At 36.0% G+C, this 26,527-nt stretch overlaps 1 protein-coding gene across 7 annotated transcripts in view; it reads left to right on the forward strand.

Annotated features, from left to right (window-relative positions):
- Nckap5 (NCK associated protein 5) overlaps nucleotides 1–26,527 on the forward strand; it is a 959,972-nt gene that overhangs the window by 320,946 nt on the left and 612,499 nt on the right. For all 7 annotated transcript variants that reach the window (XM_070024260.1, XM_070024269.1, XM_070024275.1 and 4 more), the window contains one exon: nucleotides 16,114–16,187. In XM_070024260.1, coding sequence (XP_069880361.1) covers nucleotides 16,114–16,187 — 74 coding nt within the window. The remainder of the gene's footprint in view (nucleotides 1–16,113; nucleotides 16,188–26,527) is intronic.

The following is a 26,527-nucleotide window of genomic DNA, read 5'->3' on the forward strand; positions in this document are numbered from 1 at the left end:
GTGGTGGTGTGTGTGTGTGTGTGTGTGTGTGTGTGTGTGTGTGTGTGTGTGTGTGTGTGTGTGTGTGTTATGGAGTTTTAACTCAGTACCTGAGGCTGTCTGTAAGCATTTTTCACTCAGGCTAGCACTCTGCCACTTTTAGCCACAGTGCCACCACCAGTTTTCTGGTGGTTAATAGAGGATAAGAATCTCACAGATGTTTCTGTGTAGACTGGGTCAAACTGCCATCCTCAGATCTCAGCCTCCTGAGTAGCTAGGATGACAGGCATGATCAATTATTAGCACCAGATGATTTGTTAGTCTTACTACATAGAAGTTATCACTTTAAAAAGATGATTATTTTTATCTGTCATCACTAAGCAACACATAGACATTCAGGAATTGACTCTGGCTTACGTCAAAGAAGGAAAAAAGATGGTTTTCAACTCAAATGGCAACTAGTTCCTGAAGTTTGAGTATTTACCATGTATGAGTCATAACACACACATTTATTTATTATTGCATAGAAAAAAGTTAAGATTGCTTTTCCTCCTAGATACAAAATATTTCAAAAGTTTTATAAAATTACTTTAAAATGCAAATTTAATTTTTAAAACAAGAAAATGAGCAAGTAGGAAAGACATGCAAATATATCAGGAAAAGGATATAGTTAAGCAGCAGGCTAGTCAAAATCATTCCCCACAGCCAAATGGGAGGAAGAAGATGGAAGAAGGAAAAGATGACCTAATACTTTGGATGACTGTGTAAACCCAGCCAGATTTTCTAATGAAAGGTAATCTTACCAACCATGACTATCTCAAACTGATAGAATATGAGACCAAGGACACACAGGACCAATGAGAAACTCACTTTTTGAAAGAGGTGGTTAGCTTTGTGATGAACAATTGTTCCTGGGCAATTGAATAGACAGGAAACACCTGACCAGGCTTGAGTAAGGATGACCACTTACTATTTGCTCAAGTCAAAGCTGCAAACTGTTCTTGCTTAATTAGATCCTACTTAAGGAAAACACTATCCCATAGAAACTTTTCATTTATGTCCTGGAAAACGTAATGTTGCCTGGATTATATGCTGGGTCTTCTATATTTTCTCTCAGCTTGTTAGATCTTTTGTAAATCCCTTTTTCTTGAGTTTCTAACTGATACTCAAAATCCTACAAGGAAGATAATTGAGGGAAAGATAAGCAAAATTTGATCAAATCTTGATCTCACCTAGGAAAGGCCATGTCAAATCTTGCTCATGACCAAGACAGCTGTTCTAAGGGTAAAGCCAGGAAATTACACCTAAGTCAAGAGTGCTCTAGATTCCTCTTAGAAGGAATAATGGATAGAAGTACCACAATCCACCCCTAACAGACTGACTCTCCTTATAATCTGTAAAGATTCCTAGAGAGGTAGCTCTGGTTCCTGTAAAGTATATGCAACCTACACATAGAGGGTTCCTTGTCAACTTAAGTTGATCCAATATATGAGGTTGCGCCCTCAGTCTCCAGAGCTGAGATAGACTCAAAATTCAAGTCATAAATCCTCCCACTCAAACATATCCTCCTCTGAATAGTGAGGAACATCCTAATGCTTTCTCAAATGGCCCCATAAAGATAATCATAGTGCAGGTAAAGGTTTTGGACAAACCATAGAAATTGACTGGATACAGAAAGATGAATATTTAGATAGAAATGATTAAATATTGTAAGGTAGCCTTTACAAAAGAAGTTATACATGTTTATCTTCCAGGATTTCTTTGGCCCCTGCTTATAGACAAAATGTCATTTGATACTGGCCTGGCAGGCCGTGGGAGTTGTCATTTTGTTATCCTATTTATAAAGCAGGTTGCTGATCCCATGGCATACCCACGTGTACGTGCACACGCACGCACGCACATGCGCACACACACACCATGTTCAGTCCTACACACCTAGTTTGGTCCTACAAAACTAAAATGATTTTCTATACAATTGCCTCTGGCTGTCCAAGTTTTCTTGCTGGAACCATCGGCAAAACAGTTGGGTCTGACATATGCAACATAAGCTCTAGCGGAGGTATCTATTCCCTGACACATATTTTGTCTGGGCATTATGTTTTATACCATAGGAGACCACAAGCTTACTGGGATGAGCCTCAGACCCATAGACATGTATATATAGCACATCATATCTATCAGGAAGACACATCCTATTGAAACTCACCTTGTAAGACTCTGTTATCAGGGTCTGCTGTTCTCAGCAATTGGGGGGGGGGCGTCTAAGAAAAAAACAACCTAAAGCTGTTGACTCCCTTTCCCAAGGCCATCTTTATGCCTCTGTAGGTGGTGATAATGGGTAAACAATTGGCATGTTGGGAAGACTTGTCCAAATTCACTTATATTTTGAGTAGATAAACAATTAGCACCAACCATATCTAGAGCAGATGTCTGGCAGTATCATGGAGGACCACTGTAGAAGACTTAACTGGCCAACTGGAGTGGAATATGTCCCTTGGTTAAATTGGCCATCCCTTTCCCCCTGGCATTTATCAACCTGACAAATCTCAAAGGAACACCTACACTGGGTCAGGAGAGAATAATTAAAGAGTCATTCAGCCTTCATATTTACATAGGTGCTATTGGGGTCTCCCAAGGCACTCCCAACCATTTTAAAGCCAGAAAGCACATAGCAACAGGGTTTGAATCCATCCTATTCTGGCTGTCCCCTGTAAATGAAAATGTATATTGGATTAATTAAATTAGTGGAGGTTTATTAAACTAGAAACACCATCAAGGAATAGCAGAACAAGTAGATGTCACTAGTAGGATGGCATGTGGAGATTCGTCATATATTAACTGAAAAGGGAGAAGCCATATATTAACTAACCCTATATCTATTGAGAAAGGTAACATCTGTGTGGTGAATGAAGCTCAACAAAGTCCTTACAAGGACTGACCACTCTGGCATGTGAGTTAGCTGAAAACTAGGGAATAGATAATACATCTACTAGTTTGATGGAATAACAATTTGGAAAATGGGAAGGATTCATGTTGTTTACATTTACCTTGATAATAATTGTTTTCTGAGTACTTATTTGTTGATTGTTGTATTCCTTATGTAAGACTTACCAAAGAATGATTGGAATCACCAAACACCTCATCAAAATAATATACTGTTCAACAGTAAAGTCAATTAATGATGAGTAGGTTTGAAGAATAGAAGTAAAAGGAGTTGAGAATTGTCGGAGTTAGAATCTTCTCTGACAAAATGATTGTTTGATATAAACACTACTACTTTAAGGGTAGTTGCTATCTTACAATTTTAGTTAAGTCGCGTCCTATGATAAGAATTACTTGCCTGAAAGAGATGATATTGATCAGGGTGAGTTGTATTCATAAACTGACATGTTCAATGGTAACCCCTTTGTACTACTACTTAAAGAGAATAAAAATGTAATTAAAATTGTTTTTCTGGATTGGAGGCATGCCTGAAATGGTAGAGCTCCAGATGAGTAAGATTTCTTTTACTGACAATTGGACATATGATTTGGTTTTGGTTGATTGCTTTGGTTGATTGGCTACTTCAAAATAGCCAGTCTCAAGATTCTGAACCTACATTCAGTAACATGTTATGGCTAAACCTAGGTGGATTACTTTGTCCAAGTAGACTGCTTTTGCCTGACTTCCTGTCAGTAGCACACCCTAATGCTCAAGTAAAATCTGACCTTGCCAAGTTCCTTCTGTGTTGGGGTTCTTATTCTTGTGGGACACCACAATATCTTGAGACATTCTCAACAGCATGAACATAGAGACAGAAATGTGATCTCTGCTGCCTGCCACCTATCCCTACCTAGAGGCCACCTATCCCCACGCAGAGACAGTATGAGAGGACTGTAGAGTGTTTCCAAAATTCTGCGTACCTCGAGCAGTGATTTTCCCTCCAGTGTGATTTATGTTGAGGCAACATGGAATACTAAAATCCTCAAAACCAACAATGCTTCCTATTTTTTAATATATATTTTATTGTAAAGATACTGTACAGAGTGGTTACAGTTACATGAGTAAGGTAATGAGTATACTTCCTATCAAGCATTGTTACCCCCTCCTTCATTTTTCCCCTACTATCCCTTCCCTCTCTACCTCCTCACCTTCTCCCTCCACCCCCAAGCTGTAAAGTTTGTTTCAACACAGTGTCTTGTACATCTCATTGTTACAATGGATAAACCTGTAGCTTTATTTAAGCATTTTGTTATTTCCCTTACACTCCCCAAATTAGAAAAACGTATATACAAGGTGCAGGGCCTTGAAATCAAATGAAAACAGGGGTTGTACCATGGGGGAAGAACATACAACAGAAACAAAAAAATCACACAGTACATTATAAGTATTTTAAAAACAACAACCCCTATCTTGGGGTTCATTTCATTTAGCATTGTCTTATATGGTCATATGTACAGAGCTTTTAACCTTTTCTGCTCAATGTTTCTTAATTTGAAGATAGGATCCTAACAGGATTTGTGCACTAATGTAGAAATGCAATGTCTTTATTCTCCTTTAAGAACTTGTCTATTTCTTGAGGAAAGTATCATAAATAATTACAAAAATAATACCAAGAATTTAAGAATACTACAGGGCCCTACCATGTAACAAAAACATACATAGGTAACATACATAGTAAAGTTTCAGCTGCTGTTCTTCTAAACAAGAGAAGTGACCTGAGACACCAGGATTCTAATTCCCCTTGGTAAAAACAATATTATAGGGATTTGAGGGAAGGTTTAGGCTGATTGGCTGGCTGTGGTTGGTTTGGTTTGTTACCTTATGCCTTCAGAAATGACCAAACCATCAATTTGGGAGATTATACTACAAAAGATCACCAGGGAGAAATGGAAACATGTTCCTTCAAGTTCTGGATGAAGTTAACTCTCTGAACTCCTGTTTATTTCTAGTCTTATGTTGCCTGAATTTTGAGGGTGGCCCTGGATACTGCTATTTTCTCAAATGTCTCCAAAGTCTATCAGAAAAACTAGACTTTAAAAAAAACTATATATTTTCTGGAAAGTTTTATTCCTATTTGTTCTGTCTATCTCTGGCACCATTTTTATTTCTTTTCTACCTCCCATTCTCTACATGAAGTTATTCAAAAGGCCTCTGAATGGATAATAGATTATATCAGACTCTCTCATCATAACTTTGGAGGACTTTGGAGCTGTACTTTCCAAGGATTTGGCTGGTCTAGCAAGATTATGCAATCTTGAGTCATGTATCCATGTACTGCCTTGGGTAACCTTGAGGCCATTTGTGGTCAGATGCTACTTTTTTGCTAGTGTGAATATAAACATATTACTGGCTTCTGGTCCAGGTGGACATAATGTGAGTTTGTGAACAAAATGATGTTGATGCTGCTTCTGAGTCTGCAGGTACAGACTTATGAATAAAGCATGACCACCATCCTAAAGGTGCCTCACTTTTTCTTTGGCCTGCCTGAATCTTATTTCAGTCCACCCAGAGTGGAGAACCTGCATTACAGCCTTTCTAATAAGCCTGTGTATTGGTGGGAAATATCATCAAGCCTCCACGTTGGAAGATTTAGTCAATTTGGGGAACTGCTGTACTGGATCTTTGACTATGTCTGCCACTCTCTTTTCCTTGGGACATTTTATCCTTTTCTCCCTCATTGGTGTCTCCTTTATTTACTGGAGCTTTTCTTCCAAACCCCCAATTGCTTGATCCTTCTTTCTGTAGTATGGCCCCTTCCCCAGATAACCTCATTCAGTGTTCCACACACTATCTACATTCTATTTTAAATTCCTGAACTCTAACACCCTCCTTGACACTTCCCTCATATACAGCAAGGATCTCAATTGTAACTGGCCAAAGGAGAACAATGTGGACAATGCCCTTGGCAAATGTACTTTCTGTCTATAGTTTTCTTCATCAGAAAATGTCACAGTAGCTGGATACCTGTTACTTGGGCCTGTAATTCTAGCTACATGGGAAGCTGAAATTGGGAGGATCATAGTTTAAGGCAAGCCAGGGCACATAGATGAGACCAATTATAAACCAATAGCTCAGCACTGTGGCACATGCCTATCAGCAATGGCAGCCTGAGATCAGGATGATTATGGTACCTGGCCAGCCTGGGCAGAAAAATTCATGAGATTTTATCTCAACTGGAAGAAGCTGGTTTCCCTGAATATGCATCATTACTCCTGAAGTCAACAGCAGCCAGATGGATTATTTAAAGATTTAGATGAGATATTTTTCAATGCCTAAATCCAATCACTTTGCAACTGGCCCTCTGCTTCAGTGAGGAAAAAAAAAGCCATAAAGACATGAGCCTGCTACAGTCTCTCCTTCCTTCTTCCCAGTCTTTGAACTACGCTGGCCTGCATGCTGTTGGGGGATTTTACCAGCACACTTCATCCTTAGATTCTTTACACTTGTTCAACCTACAATAACCCTCCAAAGTTGTTACCTGAGCTGGTTACTTTATTTCCTTCAGGTGTGTCTCAAGGTCTGTTCACTGAATTTTTTTCTTTTTTTAAAATTTTTTATTGTGAAAATACGGTACAGAGGGACTACAATTACATGGGCAAGATAATGAGTACATTTCTTATCAAGCATTGTAGCCTCCTCCTTTGTTTCCCTTTCCCATCCCTTCCCAGCCTCCCCCCCCCACCCCCTCATCCAATCCTCCCCCCCACACCAAAGTTGTAAAGTTCGTTTTCGACATGACAACTTGTACATCTCATTGTTGCAATGGGTCCATCTTATCAGTCGTTCACTCCCACCTCTACTTCAGCCACTTTCTTCTTTTCCAGCTAGTGTTTCCACATTAGTCTCCCCTCCACTTATTTAGTTTGTTGTCAGTCTCTCATACAAATATATAATCCTCTGGAGGATAGACACTTCTATCTACTTTGTTCTTTGCATACTCTCTAGGCTTAGAAGAATGCCCACATGTAAGCAGAATGCTTGAATCCAGTCATGTTTAAGTTGCTCTTACTATAAGGAGACAGTGGAGAGTGATAGGGCTAATGAGTAAATACCCTTTTTGTGGGAAGCCAGTTATTGGAAAAGAAGAGTCTACAGATCAGGATCTGAGTAGCTTGGGAGATTTTTAGAGATGTACGATCCTAGGCTCCATCCTGCATCCAGTGCATTACACTCTATAGAGTTGGGGCTAGAATCCAACATTTTGAGTGCTAACTAGCTCTCCATGCAATACAGCTGAACAAATGGGAACCTTTAACAGGAGCAACCAATGCTCTTTGCCAAGGTGGCAGTTTAACTAGCTCTAGTGCACTAGCCATAGTCTCCAACCCAAACATTTCTATCTTTAACCTCATGACATCTATATTTTGCACATGTGTGCCAAGTACTGGCAACTGTGAAGAATTTATATCTTGGCCTATTCTGTAAAATCAGGCAGTCTGTCTTATAAGAATACCAGGGCAGCTTTGGGAAATAATGGGATATAAAATTAGAACATAATGGTTCAGATTTTGAAGGGCATTGGTAATAATAGGTTCAGAAGCAGTGATATATTGAAGTGAGTGAAATGGCATTTTGTGATACAATATCTTGGTGGAAGAAAATGTGGGAAAGTACAATACATTGAAGCAATGGAACCATCAGTTACTTCCTGCAGTCTGTTGGTGTAATACTGGCATTTGGATTAGTCCTTGAACTTTTCCATCGTCAAATTATGTCACATATGAGCTGGGGACCTAACTGAGGCTTTCCACTTGTATAAGCTTCTTGCAAGGCAAGATGGAGGAGGGAATGGATACTCCACTAACTATGTCATTTATACTTTAATGGTGACTTTTTTATATGTACAATCCACTGCCTTGCTGACAAATGACAAGTTACTGATTTGTGGACTGAGAAACAGACTGAAGTATTTTCATTTCTATCTCGGGCATGGAGAAACATATCTTAACAACATTAAAATAAATGGGGTTTATTTTGACCTAAATGAATCCCTTCCTTTGGCTCATAATACTTATCAAACTCCCATAAAAACAATATTTGAGGAAATAATATAAGCCACTTAGAAATGCAGTAATCAATTTTTTTCACTTAACATCAACAATAGTTTATAGTTTACTCGAGGAAAAAATGAGTATTCAAGGTAGCAGTTTTATTAAATTTAATATAATCAAAATGTTTATTTATATAGGTGTTGGGTTGTATAAAAATAAGGCAAAATATACTTGAAAAGGTTGGTGGCATCCAAAATGATCTTTTATAGAATCCAGATAGGTAAGAATTCACTTTCAGGGGGTGATCTAGCATAAAGATAAATATTGGGCTGTCTGGATTATTGATAGTAGGTAAAACTAAAGTAGTTGGTGGATTTTTAAATTTTTTATTTTATTATAAAGGTACTGTACAAACGTGTTACAGTTACATGAGTAAGGTAATGAGTACATTTCTTTTAAAATTTTAATTTATTGTAAAGATGCATACAGAAGGGTTACAGTTAGACGAGTAAGGCAATGAGTACATTTCTTATCCAGCATTGTTATCCCTTCCCTTGTTGTTCTCCTACTACCCCTTCCTTCCCCCAACTCATTAACCCCACCATCACCACCAAATTGTAAGTTTATTTCCAATATACTGTCTTGTGGGTATTATTGTTGCAATGGGTCATCCTGTGTCCTTGTTTCAGTGTTTGGTTATTTCCCTTCCCTTCTCCAAATTAGATAAATGTATATACAAAATATAGGGTGCCAAAATCAAGTACAGTGACAACAGAGGATATACCATAGGGGGATTTAGTAGAAAGTGTGATGGTCTAGAATCAAACCTTCTGCTATAGGGCCAGAAGAGATAATGAAGAAAACCAAGATCTCAGAATTATATGAGATACTTCCACAGAATGCCAAGAGGGAAAGATGATATAAAATGTCAAGTACTTTGGGAGCTGGTCATAAGATACAGACGAAGTGAGATTCCAGCTTAGGAAAGCTATCTGAGGCTCTAATAGAAAAAACAAATCATTTAAATAGGGATACAGGTGGCCCCATTGCAACAATGAGATGTATATGTCGTTATGTCAAAAACGAACTTTACAACTTTCGTGCGAGGGCGGGGGGGGGGGGGTGGGGACGGGGAGGGGGTGAGCAGGGCGGATTGGGGGGGCAGGGGTAGGATGGGGAGGGATGGGAAGGGGAAACAAAGGAGGAGGCTACAATGCTTGATAAGAAATGTGCTCATTATCTTGCCCATGTAATTGTAACTCCTCTGTACAGTATTTTCACAATAAAAAAATAAAAAAATAAATAAAATTATACACAACAACAACAACAACAAAAGAAAAGCTACACTGGAATTGGCAGTGGAAGCAACTTTGCAATTGCTTGAACGGAAAAGGAGTTAAAGATGACAAATGGCGGGATAATGAAGGTGGAATTAATCTGTTAAATCTGGGGCTCCTGAATTGACTTGTTTGTGGTTCTTAGCACACAAAGATGTTTCCTTGGAAAATTTGTGTTGGCATGGGTGCCAGTTACAATTGAGATACCTTTCTATTTATTACCCTTATCTGTATATTTCCCAAAGAGGATATATTTAGTGTTTTTATAATTGATTTGCAGGCTTACCTTTTCATTAAGATGACAAAAAAAAATTTTTGAGGGCAGCATTACATGTAATACGAGTTGATTCCTAATTGTGGAAATTCCTGTATCTAGTCACATTTCTACTGCTTTGAACATCTGGCCTTCTCCCTGTTTCTTCTTTGCCCAACAGTGGATTGGGAATTTTGCATTAATAGTCACAAATTTTCTGGCAGGATTTCACAAGATCTGCTGTGATAAGTTACTCTGATTATAATAGGAAGGTTATTTGGAGGGATTTTGGAGTCTGTAAGCTTTCATAGGCTAGTATATTTTAAACTCCACTTCAAATAAATGATATCTAGGATCCTCATATTATTAAAATTCATTTATAATGGGCTTCCTTCGTAACTGACCTATTTCAGACAACAGGAGTTCCACATTAAGTGCTACACATATATATAATCTTAAATATGTCTATAAACCTCTAATTACTTTAAATACTTTATATTAATTGCCTTTAAATGCTTGCATTAAAGAAATGAAAGGCAAACCTCCTGAAATATATCTCTAAAATGATTCTAATTTGCATAAATGTTAACTGAGGTACACATGTCTCTTAAAGGCTGTACCTTGGGGAAAAAAATTAAAATCTTGTGGATAATTTGGTATTACTTGATACTTCTCATCTTGTTAATCATAATTGGAGAAATCATTTTATTAGAATAATAAGGAAGAGTAGAAAGAAGGTTTATTTGTCAAATTACAGCTAAGATTTAGAATAATATATAGAAAATAATTTATTATAGTATTTTAATTTAATTTTCTAAAATTTATTTACATTCAGACTTTTATATGCCTTAGTTTTTGAGCAAAAAGCTGGATTTTTTTTCCAAGTACCCTTTCATGCGTTTTAAATGAATGCTATGATCATATAGCATTTTAAAACTATAGAAAAAGAAAATAACACAGAACAAAACTTGAATTGATCCCTAATATTGCCATATACTATTCTGTATCTTATCTAAATGGTGAAACAAGGGATTATGCAGCTCTGCATCTGCTTCCACTTAAATTATACAATTTTTATTTTGTTATGTATTCTTTATAAAATTTTTAAAGAATTACAAAATTGTTCAAATGAATAAAACAGGCTTTATTTTAATCATTCTTACAATTTTGGAAAGTCAGATATACCTGGGTTTTTCAAATTGCCACAAATAATATCTTACACATCATTTGCATTTAACATGACAATTTTTGTAGGTTAATTTCTAGACACAGGCATCTAGATGTTTTCAGTTCACAGCATGACTTAGAAAAATGCTTCTTCCAATTGTGGAAATATAGGCAAAACATGCCATTCTGTTTATGAAGTCAAGAATGGAATAGTAATTTTTGTCTCTACTTATGGAGAGATTTTTGTCTATTTTCCTTTTGGTCCTTCCCCTACCCATCAGATATTTTACACATTCTTCCTGGAATATTTATTTTTATTTATTTAATTAGTTAAGTTTTTTAGTTTTGTTTACTAAATTATATTTATTAAAAACTAAGCTATTTATATTATGATCTATTATTGCTTGAATTTGGACTGTACATTATGACCTCCATATTTATTGGTTACATATTGTGTGCATCAACGTATATATACACATGACATTTCTTACAGTACTGGGATTAAACCCAGGGCCTTGTGCATCATAGGCAAATAGTCTACTGAACTATATCTGAGCCTTGGCATGTAATTTTTTTTTACTCATTCTTTAATATTTTATGGCTACCAAAATAGCCTTACTATATACATATACATGTCTTTTAGTGTTTCATTAAAGAAATAGCTGCTATGTTTTCTGAATCCATAAACACTTGAAAATATCTTCTTGTTGCTTTGTTATACTTGATTAGAAATATATTTAATTTAAGTAGGGATTTGGAATGGCTGGAAGAACAGAGCCAGTATTTTTTACATTGGTTGATAACCTGTTTAGGTGCTTATTGCTGGTTTGCATTCACTATTTTTTTCAACCCCTATATCAATGAATAGGTTTATTTTTCCATTAGCTCTACCTAGAATACATTGTGATGAGCCCTCTCAATGCATATAATCAACTTGTTAAAAATCCTGAAATGTGTTATGAGTTATCCTTCTATTTGCATTCTAAAGGTTATCAAATACTCAAACAACTGTAATTATTAGGCAAAACTGTATTTTCTGGTCTTATATCAATTATCTGTTTATTTTTACCCTTATACTTTATTTCCTTTTTGTCATTTTATTTTATTTTTTATTGTAAAGGTGATGTACAGAGGTCACGGCTACATACGTGGGTAACTAGTATATTTCTTTTTGGACCATGTCACCTCTTCTCTCATTTTCTCCCACTTTTTTTCCCTCCCGACTCCCTTTATTTCTTTTTATTTTAGATGTACTGGAGTTTAAACTCAAAGCCTCAAGCTTGGTAACCAGTCTTTTTCTGCACTGGTTATTTTTGAGATAGAGTCTCACTTCCTGTATGCCCCTATGCCTAGGCCATGATCCTCCTTTTTAAGCTGTAATAAACTGTTGTGAGTAAGAAAGGAGCGACATAGTGGACAGACAAAGAAAAACTTGAGAAATGGACATCAGTCATAGATAATTTTTGCAAACCACAACACCACCAAGATAACCAAACTTGAGTTCTCTTTTCTAGCTTACAACAAGCTTTGTCTTCACAGACTGATGTCATAGAAACATGAGTTGTTTGTAAGTGTGTGACCTTAGTTAAGTAGTTTGATTTGTTTTCTAATGAGATACTGAAAAGCAGACATTTAGTTCCAATAGAAGTAGTAGTTTAGGGGCTGGGAAGGTGGCTCAGTGGTACACTGCTTGCCTTGCATGCATGAGGCCCTAGGTTTGATTCCTCAGCACCATATAGGCAGAAAAAGCTGGAAGTGGCGCTGTGGCTCAAGTGGTAGATAGAGCTGAAGAGTTGAGGGACAGTGCTCAGGCCCAGAGTTCAGGTGCCATGATCAACAAAAAATAAAAATAAAAAATAAAAAAAAATACTAGTTTAGTCCTGACTAATCTGTTGTGTGCTATTCTCTAAAGTACCATTTCAAGAGCTATCTCTTAATCAAAATTTCAATTACAAGGACAAATAGGTTTCATTTCTGTTACTACAGTTTATCTTGTTCTCACTTACTCTGATCTTTTTAATAATTTTATTTCCTTTGATTATCTGTGCTTTTTTTTTGTTACCTTCTTAGGTCTAATTCTGTTTGTTAATCTCAGCAAATTAAAGACTTTCAGAAATCAGGTCTTTCTAGATAGTCCTCACAAGACACATGAAGGCTTTATAAACAATATCTAATGTTTTACTTATAACTCACTGTGTGAGTCCTATACTCTATGAGAATTGCATAGGATGTTGTTTCTATTGTCCTGCAGGATTTTTTTCGAGGAGTCTATATTATAGTTTTTCAGTTTATTCTGAAATACCCATCCTGAGTTATTCTTTTGTTCTACACCTTTGATATTTTGGAATACTAGAATCTCTGTGCCTTAGTAGTTAAATTTTTTTGTCCTTCTGATTAAAATATGAGAGTTAAGGTTTAGAGAGATTGAAGAATTAATTCAGGAGAACTTTAGTTAGTACAATCTAAACCAGGAGTTTCATTGTATTCACTGTTCCTTTCAATTTTGACTTCTAATTTGAGCTTATCAGAATGTATAAAATAACCAGTGCTTCACTTTTTAAAGTTGGAATTTATTTATTATTATCTTTGTGAAGTTGTATGAAGGGGTTTCAATAGCTTTAATGCAAATTGCTTTCCAGAGATTGTGCAAGATTTGGCTTTTGTCTATTTCTAACTTCATTTTTTTATTGTGAAAATACTGTATAGAGGGGTTACAATTACATGGGCAAGGTAATGAGTACATTTCTTATCAAGCATTGTAGCCTCCTCCTTTGTTTCCCCTTCCCATCCCTTCCTATCCTCCCTCCCCTCCCCCACCCAATCCTCCCCGCCACCTCTCCCCCGGCCCACATCAAAGATGTAAAGTTTGTTTTTGACATAACGACTTGTACATCTCATTGTTGCAATGGGTCCACCTGTATCCCTATTTAAACGATTTGTTTATCCCCTTCCCCTCCACAAATTATACCGACATCAAAAACAGTGAAAGCAGGGGTTATACTGTGGGGGAGGGCCCTACATAGCAACAAAGAAATATCTAACTTCATCTTGACCTCTACATTTCCATATTCTTGTTTCCAGCCCCTTACTGCCGGTCTTTTTTTTGCTCTTCAACGTGGACATTGCATTTCCTGATTCCTTTACCTGAAATGTTCTGGCCCCCTTTTTTCCTGTTTGCCACCTCCTTCCTAGCCCTCAATTACCAGTCTTTTTAAGATGAGTTTATGTGAAGTAGTTGAACATCTCATTTTAATAATAGACTTTTTATTTCCTGTAGCACACACTCAGTCCATTTGTTTGCTTGTTTTCTTTGGCTGAATGTAAGCTCCTCAAGGTTATAGCTTTGGCTTTCTCCTTCTTAATACTATGTCTACAGAACTTAGAATAGTACTTGGCACATCATAGATATTTAAAGAGTTGTCCAATGAGGAATGAATGAATGAATTGGAAAGCTGTTTTTACTTGGGAACAGGGTCTTTACGTGTTTTTCAGTTGAACATATTTGTGAATTAATGTTTGTTGGTCACATTGCACATTCTAGATCAGTTTGGCTTCAAATAAGACACTTGAAAATGTACACTGTAATTTCATGCAACAGCAGAGATTTCTGCTTCAAACTTAATAGGCCCAATTGTCTTATTTAAGAAACAATTCAATAGCCACCTGAAAATGAATATCCAATAGGCATTAAACTCTTCAACTAATCACAACTAATTTATAGTATCTTGAATCACAACTCACAACTTTTTAACTACAGGAGGTCTTAGTACTCCTTGAGGGGTTTTTTTGTTTTTGTTTTTGATTTTTTTTTAATTGTTCTGGTCGTGGGGCTTGAACTCTGCGCCTGGGCACTCTCCCTGTGCTCTTCAGCTCAAGGAGAGTACTCTACCACTTGAGCCATGTTGCCACTTCCAGTTTTCTGGTGGTTAAATGGAGATAAGAGTCTCATGGACTTTCCTGCTAGGGCTGGCTTTGAACTGCAATCCTCAGACCTCAGCCTTCTGAGTAGCTAGGATTACAGGCATGAGCCACTGGCTCCCAGCTACCCTGAGTTGTTTTATACTTACTATACTAAAGTGTTTTTGTAAAGGTGAAAACATTCTTTCAAAATTACATGGGTAATCTTGGGTAATCCATGATTAGAAGCTCAGTATTGGGCTCTTCTATTGTATCAGGTCAACCCCTAGCTGCTCCTTGCCCACTTATTATATGGAATATTTCTGTAGATACAATAAAGTATGTATAATAGTTCATAATAAATCTGCATTGCAGAAAGAGAAATCTCAATCTTGATCAAACCTCCTAGTTTATTTCTAATCTGTAGAAATGAAACCATATGTTTCTTAGGAGCCTTACTGTTAAAACTGCACAGTGCTCCATCTCTGGCGACTGTAATGTGGAGCCAGAGACCTGTAGGATAGATCTTCAAACCAAGGCGGAAAATAACAACAGATTCAGAATAAAACAGTGTTTTGAAAGGTTTTACATACTATATTTACAATTGAACCTTTATTGCCAATATCTATATTCAGAAATTACCAGTTTAGATATCTGATACATTTACTTGTATGTTTTAAATAAAATATGGTAATGATTTACATAAATTTACCTGCATGTTTCTATAGAACAGCAAATCGTTGTGTTCTTAGAGCCAAAGATTTATCTTTTAATACTGACAAAAAATAGCAAACACTGCTTTATTTTTAAATTTTATTGTAAAGATGCTGCACAGAGGGGTTACAATTAGATGAGTAAGGCAATGAGTACATTTCTTGTCGAGCATTGTTACCCCCTCCTTTGTGACAACAGAGGATATACTATAGGGGGAAGAGCATACTAACCAAAAAGAGCAAGCACCATTTTTTGTTTTGTTTATTTATTTTTTGTTTTTTTTATGTATCAATGTGAAGGAAAGTTGATATACCTCAATGTTCACAAATATCCATGAAATGCATGTATAAAGAATTCTTATATAGTTTGAAAATATTTAACCTGAAAATGACTTTTCAGACTAATATAATCAAGGCCTGTATCACTTACTTTATTATTCTTCTACAGTCAGCATTAATATTGTCTCATTTATCTGTGTGTGGTACAACACATGACTGTAATGTAGTTCACTATGAAATGTAGGTTTTTCTGTAAATAAGATGATTTTTGTGCTAACTCAACAAATCTTTAGTTCTTTGTGGTGATTTGTTAATAAAAAATAATTACATTATATGGAAAATACTACTTGCCCTTAAATGATTATACTTATAAATCTAGAATCAGAGACTCCTAGAACCAAGAGAAACTTAGGTATTATGTTGCCCAAAATATCCCTTGTTATAGAAATGGGTGTAGAGTCTTAAATCTGATAACCATGTAATGAGGTTTTATTTCTCTAATTCTGTATGTGCAGGAATATATGGACTCTAATAAATATATTGAGCATCTGCTAACTCAACTCGAGGAACAACACAGAAGTCTATGGCGGTGAGTTAAATTCCTGTATTTTGGGGGGGGGTGCTCAGGATACAGTCTATGGATCTATAATTTTGGTCATGGACTAGGTAGTTGTAAAAAGATGTCTCCTACTTGGTGCCAGCAGGAATCACAGGAGTTCTTTGCAGAATGTCATTTCTTTCATTAAAGTAAAGGAACAGTGCCAGAAGTTGCTGTTGAGTGTAGGATCTGTTCAGAGGCAGATCCTCCTTATTTTAGGAAAGTTAAAAAGCCTGAAACTTGTCAAGGTCAAAGAATTAAAGATATGTTCTCAGGGCCACCTGGCCAGACTTACAGGGTGGAAGAAATTAAAACTAATTCTCTGACCCTTGCCTGCTTAAAGATTAAGTTTTACTCTAATTAAATTCTGGCACATTTTAGTTTCAGGAGTCTGCTTCTTATTGTAATAAATTTAAAGATGCTGTTATGTAGTTTTCCAATATTTAATTTTTCCTTTTCATGCTGTATACTGATTTTAAGTAAGGAAGGATACCAAGGATATTTGTGCAAGCACATTGGAAATACAAATTGGTTACATAGAAGTTGAATTCCAAAGTCACTGCCCCTCCTCCCCCAGGGCCTTAGAAAGAAAGTGATTGTGATGTCATTAGTTGGCTTTGGAGAGTCTGTATGGTTGTATTGATTGGGTGTGCCATTATAGAGTTCAAATTTCTACTAAGTTTCTATAGTTCTTAAGTTTTGAAAATAGTCTAATTTTTTTTGCTAAACTCTCAGGAGTTATTTATTTTTAACATATTTTTATTGTAAAGATACTGTAAAAGAGGGTTACAGTTACATGAGCAAGGGAATGAGTCCATTTCCTATGGAGCATGCCCCTCCTTTGTATTTCCCCAACCATCCCTTTCCTCCCCATCACTTCAACTTCTCCCTCCCCCACCCCAAGCCCCAAGTTGTAAAGTTCGTTTTCAACAAAGTATCTTGTACATCTCATTGTTACAATGGGTCATCCTGTATCCTTATTTCAACCTTTTGTTATTTCCGTTCACCTCCCCAAATTAGAAAAATGAATATAGAAGATGCAGGACACTGGATGCTAAGTAGAATGAACCCTAAGATAGGGACACAAAAGATTTTATCTTCCTTGTTGTTCTTTGTAATGTACTTATAATGTACTTTGTGATTTGTTTTTGTTTCTTTGTTCTTCCCCCATGTATAACCCTGGTTGTCTAATATTTAATTTTATGATTCCTCTCATGCAGAATTATTTCCTATGATTACTTTGTATAATCAAGAGTCAGAAAGCTCTTAAAGTTTATTTATTATTAATTTATTTATTGTAATCTCTTGGTAGATAGTACTCTGCTTGTACAAAGATGGAAGGGAAGGTAAATATTCGCTGACTGTGTGGGTCACTTGCTAAACCTCTTCCAATTCCATCATCACTGAGCTCAGTACCGGCTGCTCCATCTTCATAAATCATTGTAACACATTCTAAAACCTGGAAATTCATCTTCCTCAGTAGTTCTAGTTCTTTGGTCAGGTATGATGAATTTTAATTAGTTTTACTCAATTTTCAGACTAGAGACTAGATCTCTGGTCATTATAGCAAAACACTCTCTGCTTCTGTATATAGAAAACAACTGATAGAAAAATGGCAAAAATAAGATTCCAATTTAAGTGTATTTACCACAATACACACACATAGATACAAACAAAGGGTAGTTTTATATTGACTGGTGCAATATCTGCAAGATATTTTGAAAGTTAAACCTAGATTTGACAGTTTTTTTGAGCTAGTATATAAAAAGTCAACTATGCTTATGGTGATACACTTCTAATAATAATTTTCCATAGTTTAACAACTCGTATGTTAAATTATATTTGAACTCATGTTTAGAATATTTTATTTACCCAATTTTTCAAGAGAAAAACTACACAGAAGGTGATTAATGCTATCTGATGAAAGAAGATTATGGTTTAATTGGGCCAGTAAGTATATCTGAATCATGTCATTGTGGCAGAGTAATGGTTTTATGAGCTCTTTGAACCAGCAAAAACCTGCAAGGAAAAGGCTATTTTCTCTGCTTTCTTGAGGTAGCTAACAAAAACCTTTTGGTCCTCTCAGATATGATTAAATTAAGATCTTATTTCAGGCACAGACTTACCCTAACAAAGTAAGAGAGAGCTCAGAATTTTGTGTGCAATCACTTCCATTTTCCTTCAGAAATGGAATTATTATTGGTAAAGAATTAAAGCCTTATATATGGTTTCAAGATCTAATAAAAAAGCTCTATTTGAATAACAATAGAACAAAATAATGACATTTACTCAGAATAACTACCAATGAAAATATGGGAATGGATAGTATTGAAAAGAAACTGAAAACCAATAATAGCAAATTATATACAACTTGTTGAATCATGAAATTACAGTTAATTACATTTTGCAAACAAATTCTAACTTGACTGACTTAAAGTGACAGACCATATGATAGTTATTTCAGGCTCATAGCTACAATGGTAGCCACATTGTTTTTGGTGAAGACTATATGAATAACAGTAAGGAGTGTGGAAATGTTTTCTGGTTATCATTGAGGATTTTTTCATTTTTTATTATCATTTAATATTTGTACAAGGTATTTATAATTCCATAAGTCAGGTTATGAGTACAATGCTTTTTGGTCAATGTCACCCCTTCATTCTCTTCCATTTCCCCCCTCCCATCTCTACTTACAAGTTACATAGTCCATTTTTACATAGTATACCATTACTGCATTTGTTCACCCTTTCCCCTTCCATTCCAGTGCCCTCTATTTTGCCTGCTCCATAATAAACCTGTTTAAAGAAACAGTACTTAAGTTGTTCAGAGATGCTATGCCTTTGGATTCCTCCATTTTATAAATGCTTTATTCATGAGTTGGAATAGAGCCTATGATGTGTAGAGAATTATGGGAGTAATGTGTTGCATACACCAGCACAACTGCATTGCCTGAAGTTAAACAAATGTTCTCGTATATTGGTATGGACTCTTCTGAATTTACCATGCTTTTGATTTGTGGTTCCTGTAATTTTCATGGAGTGGGCTATTTGTCATTGCTGCTAGTATGAACTGATAGAGTTAAGTTTTTACTCAAACTAATTTACAACTCAGAAGACAATTTTTGATTATATTTTGTTCTTCCAGAAATTGTGGTCATTAGTTTTATGGACATCAACGTTTATTATTGAGCAAAAGTATGGTAGACATGAGGTTTGTTTTTATTGCTATTTAGTGAATGATAAGAGTTGCACATGTGATAGAGCAATGGGTAGAAGCATTTTGATGAGTCTCTTTACCACCACAGAAGGGGTTACTAGCCTTTAGATTTTAGTTGTTTCTTACAGCATAACCATCTGTGTTGATATAAAAATATATTGTAATCTCACTCAAGATAACCAGTTATTCTGGGCACCTGTTTAGTATTCTACTAAAATAGACCTATCATCTATATATGAAATTTCAAATGGCAAAGAAATTTGCGGAGTTCAAATACAGCTGTCCAGCAATGAGCAGTCATTTAGTTCCATGCTCTTTGATATCAACAACTTCTTTTTAAAGAGATAAACTTCTGTGAATTTATTTTAAGAAATTTATGGAGTCAGAATATAGAACAAACTCTCTGCTTACTCAGGCTTACATTTAAGTTTCAATGTACTGTTTGTCTCCCTGATTAAATTAGAAAAATAAGTATAAAATAATTTGAAATACAATATTTGTTTCAATAAAAGTATTTTATATAATCTAGGGATATTTCTTTTTCTATTGTGAGAATACCGTGCAGAGGAGTTACAATCACATGGGCAAAATAACTAGGACTTTTCTTACCAAGCATTGTTGCCTCCACTTTGTTTCCCATTCCCATCCCTTCCCATACTCTCCCCTCCCCCCTTCCAATTCTCCCCCTACCCCCCACCAAAGTTGTAAAGTTTGTTTTTCAACATAACAACTTGTACATCTCATTGTTGCAATGGGTCCACCTGTATCCATCATCTAGGGATATTTCTGATTTTGATAAATGTATCTGTGACAGACAGTGATGATCATAAGAAGCAACTACAGAAAATGTCTTTTTCCTGACATTTAATAAAAATCTTTATCCATTTGGTGCCACGAATTAAGAGTTTAAGAATAAACACAAACCGTTTTAAAGGACAAATAAAACTAATGAATATTTATGCTATTTAATATATTCTTTTATGTCACATGTGAAATTATGTATGAAAAAAGTAGAACTAACATGTTACCATAGTAATAATAGAAAGGATTGAACTAGAAGTTATGGAGGACTTTGACAAAAGTAGCTATTGACATATATCTCATATCTGTAAAAGAAGGTATTAAAATGGCTAGTATTTAAGATCACTAAGCACTGGATTATATGATATAATGTGTAGAATAGGATAATGCAGTTATAAGACATAGACTGATGTGTGTTTTTATAAAACACACATTGAATATTGTTCAATGATACTCCATAATGTATACGCAGAACAGAAAACCTCAAAGGAAACAGTAGAAATGTATAATAAAATGGTCCATCTGTTTTTTCAGTAACAACCAGATATTATTCATTTGAGGGCAGTGATACCCAAAATTAATAAAGTGATACCTAAGGGAATCTGCATGCCCCAATAGGTCCATCTGATGAATGTAGCATGTCAGCTACCTGTCCAGATATTCTAGATCACACAAGATCCATCTGAAGCCATATCTAGACTAGGGTTCCTCAACAAAGTCACTGTTAACATTTGGAACTAGGTTTTTGTTGTTGTTAGAGAAATGTGGTTGTCTTGTCAGTTGCAAAATGTTTTGGATCATCTCTAGTGCTTACTCACTGCCTACCAGTGATATCCACCAGTAATGGCAACCAAAAATGTTTCCAGACATTTTCCAAGTTTTCACCAGAAGGAAAAATTATCTCTTCTTCCTGTAGAAAGCCAGTGTTCTAAATAAATCATCTACATAAGTATGTCCCTAAGTCTATTTCAAGAAACACTAATACCCCAATTGCTATAGATATTTTAAGAAAATATGCTGTGTCCAAAAACACCCGAACAAACAAGTTTGAAAAATACTAAGCAAAACCTAAAAGTTAAATGTTTTTAACTGCGCAATTTCTTAAGGTCACTACAATTTGTAATATACTTTAAACATATAAAACCATGGGATATAAAATAAAATTTGGCTTAAAAATCCCCAAATTCTAGCTTTTCTGGAACACCCACTGTTATTGAGCTTCTGGGGGACATATCTTGGAAAAAGTTATCTACACATTTGAAAATAAGATACAGAATTTCTATGACATGCAATTCATTCCATCTTTGTCATTCCTCTGGTACTAGGCAGGGTGATTTGCTGGAAAAGTTCCTAGCAGGATAAAAAAAGTAACTTATTGGTAAGAGGAAAAAACACTAAGTAGAAAAGCTAGTCCCAAGTCTTTCACCATTGAGAGCCAGCTCAATCCTCAATATCAAATTCCAAGAACCTATAAACTATTGATTGCATTCTGTTTGCCCTAATAAAACACTTACCCCCTGCTTCCCAAGGTAAACAAATGCTTTCTATGTCACCAGAAGGAAGAAAACAGTTAATTAACAAATATGTTAAAGTCCCTGCTTGAAATAAGATTCCATAAGACAATATAGCATATCAAAAATTTTAAGAAATAGATTTCCTCTTGGCTTGCTAGCTGACATGTGAACCTTTTCCTAAAGGAAAGAAATAAAGTGGAGAAGGAGTCTGCCTTCATTGTCATTATGATTTAAAATGTTGCTACTCTGTCCACGCTCCAAATATTCATTCATGTTATCTATAACACTGATATAGTTATGTATTTTAGGTCAGATGTTACTGGCATCTGTACCTCTAAAGTTTCTTAATTCTTTCATACATGTAAAATAAGAATGCCACATTCATACATTGTGTGTGTCTCTGTGTGTGTGTGTGTGTGTGTGTGTGTGTGTGTGTGTGTGTGTGTGTGTGTGTGTGTGTGTGTGTGTGAATAATGCTAGGATTGCCAGCTGGGAAGGCACATGCTGTTATACCCCATAGGGAACAAAATTTCTTTGTGGCTATGTTATCTTGAAATTGCCTTGTAGTTGTAAATTACAAGCAAGAAACAAAAGCAGATACAGGAAGTATCATCAGGCCCTGAATCTCCCAGATTTACTTTCTATGAAGCTATCCTGGCTCCTAGGATCATATTAGCCAGGCTTTTCGAGAATTAGCATGCCTCTCCCCTCATGGGGTTAATTTTATGTAGACTAAGGAGATGCCAAGTATTAAACAGGTTGCCTTTGCTGTAATCATAGACCTCCCCCGGGAGATCTTAATTGGCAACAAGTAAAATTGCTCTGCATGAATTCTTAATGGTGGACACTGAATAAAATAAGCACTATGATTTGTTTAAATCCCTTCAAGAGAAAAAGAGGCTATCTCTAGGGGTTGGAATGTATAGCAAACAAAGAAGTTCAGTGCTCTGTAATAGCAGTAAAAGCTCTGAGAGCAAAACATCATGCTATGCCAACTCAATAATAGCACATGGTCCCCCATTCTGCATCCCTGTCTCCCTCCCCTGAGGTCAAAGGAGATCAGGCTAGTGGGCTTTGCATTATCTTTCCTCCTCTTAACCCATGGGCTGAATTTCTAAATCATAGTGGTGTTCTCAGGAAAGTGCAAGCCCTGGAGCCCCCCTGCAAACCCATCAATGCATTCCCCAATTACCCACCAGGGGTTGTTTCAGAGATGCAGACAGTCCCAGACCCCTGCCAAGATAAGAGTCTGGCCTCTCAGCCATGCCCTCTGCCCAGCACAAAGGAGAATAAATTAGGGCACTGGCAATGGGGTATTGGCACATGCTTCAATGGTTATGTCATCCCTGAACAGGGGTAGGGAGGGCCAAGCTGCACACCAAGGGATGCTTATTGTGACTGCTGCTCCTGTTATAGAGGAGCATCAGACTTGTCAGGCCTCGACTCATGACTCTTACACCCCTGGTAAAGCTGCACCACAGTCTTTTGAGCAATGTTTGTTCCGCAGTGGAAAAAGCTAGTGGAGCCAAGGGATTACTTGAACAAAAGGAGCACCTAGATTCATCCCTGCCCTTGGGCCTTAGGTTCAATCAACATGGTATTTTTATTTGGGTGACTTGTATTTGATCTGAATGTATGATGCCTTCTTATTAAGTGTCTAATGTTTGCATCTAGATCTTTGGGAGATAATAAAACACCAAAAATGTGAGAGTAAAAAATCTACACCAGCTACATAGCCATAATTTTCTATGATCAAATCTGCTTAGCCTTCTTTCTTTATCAAGTCATACTAAGACATTCTAATAATCAGAGAACAATTGTTTAGCCAAATAATTTCATATAATAGACTGTTAAGAAATCTTGGAGTGAAATTATCTTCAATAAAAAATGTACATCTATTTATCAAGACTATTATATATTTTTATCAAGACTATTACACCTGGATTGAAGAAGAGGGACCTATACAAATGTATTTTAGCAAACTGTCTGAAATGCTAAGAGGAGGTGGAGGTGGCACATGATCTGAGTCTTAAGTCAGACAGAACTGATGAGGTGAGGGCAAATCAGGAGACATTGTGGGACATGTTGACATTGGCCTGCCTTTAAGATTTGGGGGCCTAAATATACAAATAATGATGAAAACTTTAGATATAGAACTCTTCATAGTTTATCAAGTAAACTAAAAATACATGAAGTCACTTGATTAACCCATTTGAACTTTAAAATTGCCCTGTTACACAACTAGGAAAATATTTCTACTTTAAACATGGATTTGTTGCAGTCATAGGGACCTGAGTTGAATGCTATTATATAAGGCCAGAGATAGTTTGAAAATTGTGCTTCTAGTTTAGTCACATTTATGCTTTTCAAGAAACACTATAAAGTACTAAAAGCTCCAATACTAATAGGATTTGGGGGTCATTGAGAGAAATTTACCACTATTTAATCTGTAGCTGATATGCCCTCATTCAGATCTTACCAATTTTGATAAAATGGCTAGGAATCTAATGTGTTCTATTTATTTGAAATTATGCCTCAAGCAAAAGGCATCTTGTAGATTTATTCAGAGTAATAAAGATCACAAATATTCCCCACTAAGTTGAAAGAAAACCCCTGAAAAGCAACAGTATAAATGATCCCGTTGACATAAATGCACTCAGTGAGGCTGAAGCACACCCACAGTAAGAAATGACAAAATGCCTTTGTTTCACATCTGTAAGGGGAAGTGAAAGGGGTACTTTACCATGGACTTCTATTTGGTTTTAATGGAAAGGTTCACTAACTTAATAGTACATGAGCAATGGTAATTTTTCTAGGAAAAAAAAGATTAGGATACATTCTACATATTTCTTTAAACATAATTCTGAACTTAAAAAAGTAACCTTTTCCTTTTTTTCTTCCTCCTTGCTATTCTTTCCAAATATTCTTTACTCATGTACTTGGGAGGGAGTTCTGGTACTCAATTTCACTTCTGCACCCTGGGGTGTGGTGACTAGGCACCTCTAAAAAGAGAAAATGCCAAATACAATTTCATTTCCTTGAAGACTTTCACTGCCACCGCATTGTATAATTGTGTATTTCAGATTAGACCTCATAAATAACCCAGAGAATATGGTGAACTAAATCAAAGAATCCGAAAGAGGTGAATGAGATCGGAAGTTGCTGGTAGCTATCTCAGGGCAGAGTAAACTTCTAGGCATAGCAGATAGTCCTTTGTCTTTGGTGTACAGATGCAAAAGTTCAAAGTAGTTACAATTAGCAATTTAAATAGGGGATGTGTAATGAAGAAGCCATATTTCTAGAGGCAAAGCCAGTAAGAGTACCTGTTTTATTAGTGTTTTATTACACAGCTTTCAAATTTCAATCGTATATAATGTCAGATCACATCAATGTATGTTATTATAAAGACTCTAGCCAGTATTAAAAATCAAATGTGTATCTAAAATACTATTTTATCAAAATGAATTCCAGGAAATGGAAATACGTTTTTTGTTGTTGTTGTTGCTGTTGCTGCTGCTGTTGCTTTCTTTGTGGGGGTAGGGCATATGAGGGACACAGAAATGGAAGGAGGAAAGATTAACAAATGCAGTCATAATATTCCTTATATACTATGTAAAATTAGGCAACAGTGGGCAAGGGCATAGGGTAAAACTGGGAGAATGCAAGGGAAGTGGTGACATTGTCCAAGAAGAATTGTACTTATTACCTGACCCATGAAATTGTAACCCCTCTATACAACTTCTTAATAGTAACAATAAAATTATATTTAAAAATCAAATGTGTATTTCTTTCCTATCATCTTATTTCATTCTGTGATCCTCAGTTAACAACCAGCCTCATAAATAGAAGGAATAAAATAATATGATTTTGAACGATTGTAATTAAGAGACTGTCATGGGTGTGAAAGAAATCAATGATAAAAATCAAAGTCTGTGGAGAAGGGTGGAAGAGTAAAGAGAGAAAGTGGGAGAGGATACAGGCATATATTCAATGTATATCCTATGAAGCTAAGAAAACTGAGGGGAGGGGTTGAAAAGAATGGGGGAGAATAATGAAAAGGTTGACATCAATCAAGATTTATGGTGCTTATAAACCAATTTGTTAAATAGCAACTCATTTGCACAACTACTTAAAGATAAAAATATAATTAAGCCAGTGCGGTGGCTCATGCCTGTAATCCTGTACAATGAAAGATTCTAGTCTGATTGCTTGATGACTGGTAAACTGCTACTGAGTTTTAAACATTATCAACCCTACTTCATTCCTCATAATATGTAGTTCAGTTTCTGATCCTGGCAGTCATTGTGTGGTCCTGTAAATGTCAATTAGGTGTTCCTGGCTTCCCACGGGTAATTTCTTCAAGGGTTATTAATCTATAATTTTAGTCAATCCTCTGGGCAAGTCAGTTGAAAGGTGGAGTGGTAAAAATGATGAGGTAAAGAAGTAATTAATGTATAAAATCATTGAGTGTTTGAAGTGTCAGTTTCCCTTCTTGAAAGTAGGCAAAAATAATTGTGTTCATGGATTGTCCTCTCTTTAAGATCTAACTCTTGAGTTATCTCTTGGCCTCAAACTTTCCAGAAACAATAAAATAGCATGCTGGCAGAAAGACACAGGGCAGCAGAGTCAGGTCAGTCTGTGACCACTTTCAAAAAGGTTTCTAGGAAATCATTCTATTGAATAATGTTTAAGTTTCCACAGAAGTTACAAGCACAACATGGTACAAAAAAAGTTAATTACAGAATATTAAAAAAAAAAAAGAAGCAGCAAGCACTCTGGGGTTATGGTCCCTATTAAGGA

This window comes from Dipodomys merriami, unplaced genomic scaffold (genome assembly GCF_024711535.1).
Source record: "Dipodomys merriami isolate MVZ:Mamm:240054 unplaced genomic scaffold, mDipMer1.0.p SCAF_1, whole genome shotgun sequence".
NCBI classification, from domain to species: domain Eukaryota; kingdom Metazoa; phylum Chordata; class Mammalia; order Rodentia; family Heteromyidae; genus Dipodomys; species Dipodomys merriami.